Source organism: Galleria mellonella, unplaced genomic scaffold (assembly GCF_026898425.1).
Source record: "Galleria mellonella isolate WM207_F2 unplaced genomic scaffold, CSIRO_AGI_GalMel_v1 utg38, whole genome shotgun sequence".
Taxonomy (NCBI): domain Eukaryota; kingdom Metazoa; phylum Arthropoda; class Insecta; order Lepidoptera; family Pyralidae; genus Galleria; species Galleria mellonella.
In genome coordinates this window covers 9,482,878-9,494,930 of record NW_026442090.1, presented here as the reverse complement: position 1 = coordinate 9,494,930, position 12,053 = coordinate 9,482,878, and the positions used below count along the sequence as shown (strand labels likewise).

General features: G+C 31.1%; 1 protein-coding gene across 1 annotated transcript; it reads left to right on the top strand.

Annotated features, from left to right (window-relative positions):
• The first annotated feature begins 3,974 nt into the window (after positions 1 to 3,974).
• LOC113522775 (zinc finger protein 675-like) lies at positions 3,975 to 10,399 on the top strand. Its single transcript, XM_026908584.3, has 2 exons — positions 3,975 to 4,092; positions 4,493 to 10,399. The coding sequence occupies exon 2, from the start codon at positions 4,511 to 4,513 to the stop codon at positions 5,666 to 5,668; it is 1,158 nt and encodes a 385-aa protein (XP_026764385.1). The 5' UTR covers positions 3,975 to 4,092; positions 4,493 to 4,510; the 3' UTR covers positions 5,669 to 10,399.
• Positions 10,400 to 12,053: the final 1,654 nt, after the last annotated feature.

The following is a 12,053-nucleotide window of genomic DNA, read 5'->3' as shown; positions in this document are numbered from 1 at the left end:
TTAAGTTTATAGATATATAAAATATATAGTAGCGGGCTTAGAATACCACCTTGACATACTCCTTTAGAGCTTAACCTAGGTCCTATTAATTTACTATTTACTTTAACATACACTTCTCTATTACTAAGAAAATTATAAATCCATTCGATAAGTTTCATTGGAAGAAATGAGTATAAAATCGAAGATAGAAATGTTAAATTTACATTGTTAAAAGCTACTACGACATCTAAAAAAACAGATAGAACATATTCATCGTTATTCAAAGCAGTTAATAATTGTGCGCTGAATATCAAAAACCAAATTGATTCGATGGTAATATACTATTACTTTCAATAAAGAACAAACGCTGTTTAATTAATTGTTCGAATAATTTGCCTGCACAGGACGTCAATGTTATATCTATAGGAGTCGAAATTTGTAGGATCTTTACCGGATTACCAAACAATCCATTTTCCATTCTGGTGGGATAATACAGTCCTTCCATAAATCGTTAAAAATTTGTAAGAGTTTAGTAAGGTTTATTTTATTCAGCAATCGAAACATATTGTATGTTAAGCTATCAAGGCCACTAGCTGTATCTTTTCTAGATTTTACTGAACTTGATATTTCATCAATTGAGAATGGGTCAGTATTTTGGTGAATTAACACTCATCAAAAGATGAGTGTACAAAATCAGGAGTATATTTGCGTAAAAAATCAATATATATCTTTAAAATGATTTTGACATGTTTTGATAGTTTTCTCATATTTTGCCATGGGATTACAAAATTCATTTGTCATTATCTAACATTTTAACAGCTTGAACTCTTTTAAAATTTATGTAATTATCGAGAGTTGGATTTTGTTTAAACCTAAGGTAAGCCGCTTTACTATCATTGACAGCTGTCGCACACCTGTTATTCCACCAAGGTACTGCAATATGTTTGTGCCTCTTTGAAGTATTTGCACCGCTATTTGATAAGTTCCTACGTGGAACGGAACGTTCCACAGCTGTCAAAATAATTTTACAGAACCTATTGTAATTGTTTAAGGGTTCATTGACATCATACTCGAAATCCAAAAGTAATTGATTAACAGTTTCAGAATAAAGATCCCAATTAACGAGACGTAGGTTTATACGATTTAACAAAAGTTTATTAACTTCATCTATAGGAACATGTTGTTCACCTGACGGAGTTGATGAAGAGTTCTTTGTGTTTATTTTAGTAAAAGTCGGCAGGTGATAACTTCCTAATGGATCATCATGAACCGACCACTCGCATTTTAATGATATGGATGGGGATACCATAGTTAAATCAAGGCCATTGGGTCTCCAAATATGAGAGCCAACAGTAGTAACTTGCTTATCATTTAATAGTACCAAATTACATTCATCTAAACAATCAAGAATGTCTTTACCTCTTGTATTAGTGGAGGTACAACCCCACATAGTATGATGTGCATTTAAATCTCCAGATATGATAGTGGGTTTAGGAAGAGACTCCAAAAAGAACTTAAATTTGGCTTTAGTAAAACTAGGTGTACTATTGGTAGGACAGTAAATACTGGCAACTGAATACCAAGAATTATTAACTTCAATACTAATAGCTATAGTTTGCAAAGAATTGTCGAAAAAAGAGTGAAGTTTTTTATATCTAATACTATTATGTATAATAATCGCTACTCCATTGTGGTTATTACCACAATCATTTCGTTTTCCAATAATCTTTAATTTTTAATTTGTAATGTGGTTTTAGCCAAGTTTCTGAGATGAGAGCAATGTGAATATGATGTTCATTTAAAAATTGTGTAAAAATATGTCGATTGCTCAGTAGGCTCTGAGCGTTCCACTGTATGATAGTTAATTGGTCTCGATTGAATTTTGTGAAATAGGTCTATTACCAAAAGTATCATATAACACATTCAAAACACTTTTAGTGTTAATAGATGTGTTCTTTGTGTTATGTAGTGAAATAAGTTTGATTATGCTTTCTATTAAAAGTGATAAACTCTTGTTATCAGAATTTAGAATTGAAATTAGGTCTACATTTTTTTTAGGTTTGTTACCCAGTTTAGGAAATATTTCAGTGCTAAGTATATCTCCAAAAGAAGCAGGTCTGTTTTATCTATTTTCAGCAATTTTCTTTTGTTTAACAGTTGATACACTTGTGTGATTTCCATTGCAGTGTACACAAATAGCGTTTTCCATTCCAGTTGTACAAGTTTTATAATTATGCTCACCTTTGCAGATCTGCAACGCTCAAATTCTTACAGAATTTAGAATGTCCATACCTCAAGCACCGGTAGCATTGTTTAACTGGTGGTATATATGGAGTGACATTGTCCCAACCTCCAATATCCAGATATTCAGGTAATACAGATGCAGCAAAAGTAATTGTCATTTTTATTTTTTCTTTCTTTTAATAGCAATAATTTTCTTAGAACTCGATATCATAGTATATATTTTTTTATTAGATATATTTGTAGGTACATTTCTAATAACGCCTGTAACTTCTGTTGAAGAAGCAGGAATACTGGCCTTAAAATGGTAGTCATTTAAAAAAGTTTTATTATTTAAAAAAGCATTGGCTAAGTCTGGCTTTTGAAAGTATACTCCGATTTTGAATTTATTTATAGATCTAAGATAAAATTAAATCGTTTTAAACAAGAGTGAGAGCAAGTCTCTGGATCCAATGGTTTTCTGACTATCTGAGGATTCTACAAAGACAACAAATTCTGTCCCAGGGGATTATCTTCTAATATAATCTGTGACGTAGTAAGGTTTATACTTATCGGCCTTATCAATTTCAGATTCTGAGTCAGTAGAAGTATCTTCCAAATATATATCCTTGTCATTACAAGGTTCATGGTCTACATCACCTGAATCGTCATCTTTTTTTTCCTTTTTCTACAACTGCGCTTCCCCATGAATGCTAATTATATTACTGTCGCTGAATTTAGTGAAAATATAATATTTTATTCAATAATAAGAATTGATAGAGATAGTTTTAATAAATTAATAAAAAAAAATTTAAAAAACCCGCTTGTTCTTATTCGAGTTTCCCGCCTTTTTTCCGCGCAACCCCACAGATATAAGCAGATAGGAAACTCTTATACATCACTCTGTACAAATAACAGTTGACAACTGCACGATTAAGGTTGTACAATGTTTTTTTTTTGCTAAAAAGAATGGGATGGTAACCCCATCTGCGCTAACGGGATACGCTGGCGGAGCACCAGTGAAAGGTGATAGATCAGAATGAAAACAGGCCAGTTAGTCCATCATGATGAATTCATCAGGAATTAACCATGATAGTTTCCAGGGGGAACCGCGAGGAGGTCGACCTGGTTGGCTATATTGCTAGCAATGGGATTCTCAGTTTCCATTATTAACAATCCCTTTCCTCCAGTTGTACAATGTTAGACTAGATAACCTCAATGGTAAAAATATTAATTATTTTTTTAATATTAACAGTCTATTGAAGTCCGCTAGTCTACTAATAGTACTTGCAGACCGATGTCTTTTTCCTGTTGTATATTTTTATTAATTAAAAAGTATTTTATGCAACCACTTTATTGAATATGAAAATTTTAAACTATCATTTATTGATACCTATCAATATTTTGGAAAAGCATATTTTATATAATTGTACAATTATTACAATAACTAGATATGAATGTAATTTATTTTAATGTATTAATTTTTCTAGATAGTTATATAAATTCATTAACCAATTGCCGCAATACGGATTTTTAAACACCAGCGTGATTACTTGGGTACCTACTTACTGCTATGATTTTTAGATAAATTTATTTTACAGTATTATTTTTTATAGAGAATCAGAAGACGGAACAGTTAGCAACTCCTTCATCTTTTTCACATAAATAGCTGTGTATAAAGAATATTTTTATTTTGACTTATCTGTTCTGACCATTTGACTTGACCATATATGAAACAAGTGACTAACTAAAACTTGAATAAATATGTCCAATTGCTCGAATCCAGTTGCTATTAGAAAAAAAAACAGTTTTTAACCATACATACATACAAAATGGCCGATCTTCTTTGAAATAATTTTGTAGAAATTTTTTATGGATAATATTCTTTAAATAGTACGTATTACACAGTGTTTTCAGATTATTTTATTGCGTTTAATAATGTGTGGAAATAATTTAAAATTAAGCATAGATTCAATTTGTTTTAGACCAGAAAAATAAGAACGCGCTTAATCTTATTCGTAAATCGTTGTTGATAAATAAAGTTTTAATTTTATCTATCTTTCTCCAAAATGCAAAATTATTATAATTTTAGTAATCTCTTTTATTCACAATTACAATAAAGTGTACAATTATGTAAATTTAAACTAATTCTTTAACTAATAAGACTTGGGCGCGTAACTGCGTTGTTTGTTTACTTTTGTTGTTATTACGTTCACTACTTTATAATCCAATAGGTATTGTTACTTCTGTTTTTATCAAATTTTAATACGACGACTATAACTTCTAATTTCAGGTTATAATATATAAAAACATGTCCAAAAGAGATCAAAGTGATAGAAATGAAAGGAAGCTGGAGTCGAGTGACTACGAAAATTTAATATCTCAACATAGTATATTTGAATCAACAAGAACTAAACATCAGGAATTGCCCAGTTTTCCGGGATTCACGAACGCTGAAACACAAACAAAGCCTAGTGACATCAAAGGGCAGACACAAACTGCAGGCCTGGGTGCATGGCACTATAACCCCTGGTGGATGCTTGCTAGCACTTCACGAAATATCCCGTCGCAAGAGGAGTATTCTGAAAATAGTGAACAAGCAAAAGTGAAACAAGAACCAGCTGGTGCTGGTACACCAGACAGGGATACTTTACAGAGTGAACTAGACAATTTTCCTACAGGAACTGCCACTCCTCCAGCAGGACTCGATTCATTCTGTGATGATTGTTCGGATCCATTTTGTGATTCCAGTGCTGCTATATGTAGAAAACTTTTCCATTGTCCTCATTGTAGGAAAAGTTACCCCACTATCCTTGAATTCAATACACATTTGACAGGTGTACATCCAACACAAAAACCGTTTAGATGTCAAATATGCTTAGAGCCATTTCACAAGAAATCACATCTTCGTAGACATCTAGATGCTAATCATACACGTAAAGATGTAAACAAGTGTTCTGTATGTTCAAAATATATTAAAGATAAGAGTAATCTTCGTAAACACATGCAGGTTCATACTGGCCGTGTACCCCAGAGGCAATTCAAATGTGATTTGTGTAACAATAAACGTTATATGTCTCTTGATAGGCTCAATAACCATAAAGTTGTGTGCACAGGGGAAAAAATATTAAAATATTGTGACATGTGCACTAAAGTATTTGACAATTCAAGGTCACTAAATAGTCACAAAAAGGTGCATGCTAGGGAACTAAAGTGTGAAAACTGTGGTGAACAACTCCGTTCACTAGAACAATTTTCAAATCATAAAATGATTTGTCAAGGAACAACACCTGAAGCAGGTGGAAGTCACACTAGCTCAGCAAGTGCCGCTGGTACATCTATGAACAGATGTTGTACACAACCAGGACTCTGTGAACATGATAAACCGGCCTATCTTAATATACCTGGCTATGCCACTAATAGACAACTTGATGCTACTCTCTCATCTTTAAAATCAGAACTAAATTGATGACATCTACTAGAGAGCTATTACATACAAAGTTAAAACTAACTGTTTATTTGTTTACAATATTACCAAATAGTTAAATCAATGACAGTAATAATTTTCACAATTGAGAATTTCACAAGACTGATGCAAATATCCCGCCTCACGACTTGCTTTATTATTACCATTTAAATTTAGGCTTTAGTTAGTAGATTAATACAGTAGAATAAGCAGTATAACTATTTACAGTGTATTCAATTACATGGATTTTTTAATTTAATATTTTTAGCTTATTTTGGAAATTACATTGTAAGAATTAAATATTGGCAATTTATCACCTGTAATATTTGTAGGGCCTGTCCATGTATTTGAATATGCTGAATTTGTTATTTGCCTTTAATTCTGTAACTTAACCTGTTCCAGGAACAGCTTTACTAATTGTATAAAAACCATACCTGACTTTTCTTGATTTGTGACATGACAGATACATATATTTTATTTGAATATAACAATGCCTTGACTGATTTAGAGTAATGTTTATGTGCAGTATTACAACATTTTTTTATTTTTCTATTTTGGAGAAATGTTAAAACTACATTATTTTTATAATTTATAGTTAATCATATTTTAGGTTACTTAAGTTTATATTAGTATAATAATAATGATAAACAGTCAGTGGAGACTGTACCAAGAGCAAATTCTATTTTCCAGTGCTCTTAAGTACTTTCTGCTCCAAAGACGATTCTAAATATAATATCATTATGTGTACTAGGTATTTCAAATACTAACTAAAGACAAGTTTTGTTAAATATTATATTTCGTGTCATTTTAAAGCTATAGAACTAAGTGAAGTTATTGAAGTGCAATCAACCATTGGCTAAGCCTTGAGCATGTTGTGGTTATGGGAAATAATTGTTGTGTTCTCTTTACCCATAATATTTATTCAAGTGTTATACACTGAAAAATTTTTGCTGCAATTTGTAGAATTATATAAGTGTAATGTTTATTGAATATTAAGTATAGTAGTATATTCATCCTAAATATAAGGATTGAGGCTATATTCGAAGTTATTAGGCCTTTATTAAACTTTTACCTAACAGTTATTTATACTCTGATTTTTTCTGAGTATGCATATTTTATATAATCTTATTTCTAATTTTATTTATTTCAATCATGTTATTTAAAAGAAAGAATACTTTTATTTGGAGGCTTTTTATTAATGTTGCTATTTACAATTGTTTTCGACTCTTATAACCTGATTTATTTTTATATAAATAGTTTTAGTATAATAATAGTTCGTAATATATTTTTAGTAATATTTTGGACTCGTGCTTACATTGCAACCAAAAAGTAGTATCTTTTGTTATATCAGTTTTTTATAATAGATTCATGACTTGATGTCCCACCATTTTGAGCAAGAATAATCTTTGTCTATGACATCATACAGAATCAAGTATGTTATCTAATGTACATGATACTTAAAACATAATATATATTCATCATTATCATTAATATTAGACAATACTACTTGATTGTGTATGGATAATATAATTTATTATGTTAGTTCTTAGAAAACCAGACATTAGTGACAAACAATTCATATTTTTTTATATTTTATTAAATTCAAACTGATACATGATTGTAACAATATTATATTTTGTGTGTATAGTATGAAACATTTTGGTTTCTATTATGTTATTAGTGTTTAGATAAAACTCGAAAATAACATTAATGTTAAATTTTATATTGTCATAGAAACAAGGTCCTTTATATTATTTTAATGACAAGACTGAACCCACAAAATACACTAGCACGGGTAACATAATTCCCATATGCATAATTTATTATAAATACTTTCATCATAATCAAATATTATATATAACACATCACTAAATAACAAATAAGACATTTGAAAATAGCCGATTTATCCATGTCTAAACAGTGGTTGATATAAATATCGACCACATAGTTACTTAACTATAAGACAAATGTGAATAAATTATATTTTGTACTATGAATAATTAAGCAAAGTAATTACCTAAGGTCTGTGCATATACATTGTCTAACAAATTCAGAAATCTATGGCGTGCGTGACAATAACCTCCAGTCTTGTCATTCTTTTAAACTGAGGAGGAATAGCGTGCCCTTATCCATTCAATACTGAAGCCGCTATTTATTAGATATTTATTAATATTATTTTAATAAACTTATTTTAATAAAGTTATTTTATATACGAATATATTCAATATGCAGGTCTAGGTCGAAAATTAATTATTTTATTAAAATAAGATTAATTTTCGTCCATATTCTATTTTATCTTCTTGCTAGCAATTGATGAAGTATCAGAACAAAACGCTGGCTAATTTTATTATGAACTAAAACTCCGTTAACAAGAAAATAACTCGCGTTCGAAGTGCCTGAATGTACATATGTACATTCTATACGTATGGCATAACCGTTTGTAATTCTGCTGTTCACTGCTACACCACCTGATAACCACCCCTGTAATACTATTACCTATTTGTTGCAATAAATACATTGTGGGTGGTTTAATCACGTTTCACATCGGTATTTACGCGGCTCGGTGTCCCTTTTTCCTTGTCTGTGTTATCGTTTACGTATATAGTGAATTTTTAGAGCTTTTAAATTAGATCGTGTTTCTTGGGTACTGTTTTATAAGATTTTTAATCATTCCACTGAGTTTAGAATAAAATTAGCTGCTAACTTCAATATAATTTTGCTGTAACTTAAATAATAATGCGATCATTATGGAACTATCAGTGAAAGACAAAATATACCTTTACCTTTTTGAATACCATAAAAAATCAGTCGAAACAAAAACAACTGACCTTGAAAAATTTACTTAATGTGTATATTTTAACATTACATATTAACTTGATATAGATAATTATAATAGCATAAATTAATAGATTTCATTGTTAAATATTACCATTTACGTTGTTATTAGTACAAAATACACGAACCGACGTATATTTTAAAGATAAGTAATCCACCTTCTGCCTGCCGAATTAACAGTAAAAAATTCAAGCTACCTGCATATTGTTTTTGTAGTAATATAGCATGGTGTGTAACTTTTAAAGCACCTAGAAATAAGAAAAAATGTGTTCATATGAATTTAGTTAATAGAATATAGTTTATCTATTAGTGCTGTAGACTGTAAAACAGTAAGTTTATTATTTTCTGCTCTAATTATAAACAAAGTTTTCTACTGAAGCGAATGTATGTACAATACGTTTCTTATTATATTCAACAATAGTCAATATTTTTTCATACTTAAATAATTTGTGAAAATTATCTACCTGCCCAATATACATACAATACAGCAGTGTTATTCAAAGCGTGAGTCGCGGCCCCTGGTAGGTCCCAGCCTCTACAAGGGAGTCGCGGAAGATCGTATCGCACTTATTAGCTATTTAGTTGTACTATCGTCTTATTGCTTTTTCATGTACGGCAGCGACACGGTATACCTATTTTCAGTGGTTTTCTGTCAACAACGCAGACGCAGGCGATGATGAAGGCAACTTTGACTATAACTATCTTGACAATTAAATTATGAAAAGAGAGTTGTAAACCTAGCGCTTGACCTATCTAAGTTACACTATCTCTCTACATTGTAGACGATTTTACTATGCAAATATGACACTATGGACTGTTCGGAAACTAAACTGCTATTTTTACTATCATACAGGATACATACTATAGAGGATACAGTCATCCGGGACAGTATTTAACTGATACCTAGCTATGGAAAACCTTGCTGCCATTGATATTTTGCTTTAGCATTGATAGACCTGGTTCACCAGGCTTAACACATACGGTTTTACGTATCAAACCATATCAAAATGTATCCGTTTTTTATCACCCGTAATAATTCTAGGTAAAACACTCCTTTTTATCTTTATAACAATTCGTAAATGGTTTTTCTTTCAGTTTCTCGTTACTTTCTTCCTGCAAATGACGTTTTCCCGGTACGAAGTCTGATATTAACAATACAAATTTTTCTTACGCTTAAGCCAAATATTTTTATTACGTTTATAATAATAATAATAATAGGCCTTTATTGCTGAAAGTATTACATTATTGTTAATATTGTTCATTTACTAAGATTTCAAAAAAAAAAAGATTCACACAAAGATTTCAATACATAGCAAATCAAGTTCGACGAAATTCTAATGTAATGAACTACGCCCTCTGTTCAAAATTCGTAGTCTTGTATATCTAATACATATTAAGGGGTCGCACCATAAAAAGCTTTGAAAAACACTATTACAGGACTCGCTGTAACATCTAAAATATTAATAGTACGTATTTGTCATTTATTATTTATATAAATTGTCACACGTCAGAGATCACAAATATTTAGATAAATTATAACGATGATTTTATTTCAATAATAGAATCCTAAAGAATAGAATCCAGTCTATTATCAAGAAACTACCTAATTTGTTAAATGACCGCTATGAAGCCTTGTTGGTCTAGTTTTATTTTTAATTCTGTATAATTAAATACCTAACGAATTAGGTAGATTCCATATTTCTATAAATGCTACACATTTACGATTTAGGTATAAGCCATCGCTCTAACCTTTTTGTCTGTTCGCATGATTAATTCCTTGTCTGAATATTATAAAACATGGCTACCGAGCCAAAGTATGTATTTTACACAATACAAAAATACAAGTGTACAATACCTAAATTGTCAAAAATAAACGAAGTTTCTTTTCTTTTCTGTTGACATGGTTTGTTATTTACCGTTATTAATATCCTATTTAGTTAACACACAGATAGCCAAACTTCAATAATAGTTGTAGAATAGTACCTACCTACGTTAAGCGTGTAAATATTAATCCACTTAAGTATATAGATAGTGTGCAATATGCTCGTAAGTTCTGGAGTCGATACTTGAATCAATAACCTTGCAACCCAGCGCCCGGCTGTTAAGCGGCACAGCCGGTCCGAAACTACTTGTACCTTCAAGTAAGAATCGAAATCAAAACAACGCCCTGTAAATCGTCCGTAAGCCCAGTTTGCACTCGCCCTGTTATCTTGGGTGAAACTGCAATGGCCATCTGTGGCTAATAACATTATAGTTCGAAAAAAATACTTGGAATAGTTTGTAATATCAAGTCTGATTTCAACAACAGAATTCGAAAAAGTACGCCACACCTTGCATCCTAACACCAAAATACTAGTAATTTGAAGAAGTTTTTTATTTAATATATGGTAATGAAATAGTAGTAATGGTGTACGCTGGCGAGGGGCACCAGTGAGGGACGATAGATGAAAATGAAAAGACAGGTCAGTTAGCACATCGTGATGAATACACCTGAAATAGGGTTGGGTCGGGCTAAATTTGATGTTTGATATAATCTACAACGAAGATTTTTTTTACTGTTGAAGGGTTGATCACGATCTCACCTGACGGAAAGCAACGATATAGTCTAATCTTCAAACAAACCAAAATGATAGGCATAACCAAAAGCCTTGACAAACTTAGGTAACATTGGACCTTAGATTATAAAATGTACGTAGTACGTTACACTAAGTATATGTATTTGAAAATAAAAACTTCGACTACTTTTTACTAAAATCAAATTGTTATTTACACCAAATAAGTGCATACCAACAGCCCCTTGATTAGTTTCAAAATCTAGACAATCACAACAAACTTCTCTAAACCGACATGTATATGCTTATTATAATCATAAGCTTCAAGATTACACATGAAGAAATATTTTAACATTGGCGGGTAGTACAATCACAACTAAGAAATAGCTATATGGACATTAAGTAAAAATAACAAGTTTTATACTATACAAATACATAATTACAGAAATGATAGAACACGCAGTCAGATAAATTTCATAGCTCGATCTCATTTGTGCTAGTCACACCCACTTGCATAATTTTATCAAATACCTGAGAGCACCACCCAAATGAATGCTAGTTTGTTATTAAAACTTGACTAACCGGAGATCAAGACCCGAAAACCCGAGACAAAGAAACGTTGGCACATTCTACATCACCAGTACGGCACGTGGTAGTGTCTCACTTGTTGTTAAATACTGTTCATACAAAAGTGTGTCGAAAATATCTGCCAATTTTCAAAAACAATTGAATTATTTTCAATATTTCTGATTGATTATTCAAAAGTGTCATAGAAGATTAATATCTTAATTGATCGACTATGTAATTTTTAAGGTTCCGTACCTCCAAAGGAAAAAACTGAACCCTTATAGGATCACTTCATTGCCTATCCGTCCGTCCGTCTGTCAATACCCTTTTACATAGGAACGCGTGTAGGTATACACTTGAAAATAATATGATATACTCAGGTCTGTAATCTCTTAAAGCAGCGATCAAGCTTTTAAATCGACGCTATCAAAGAT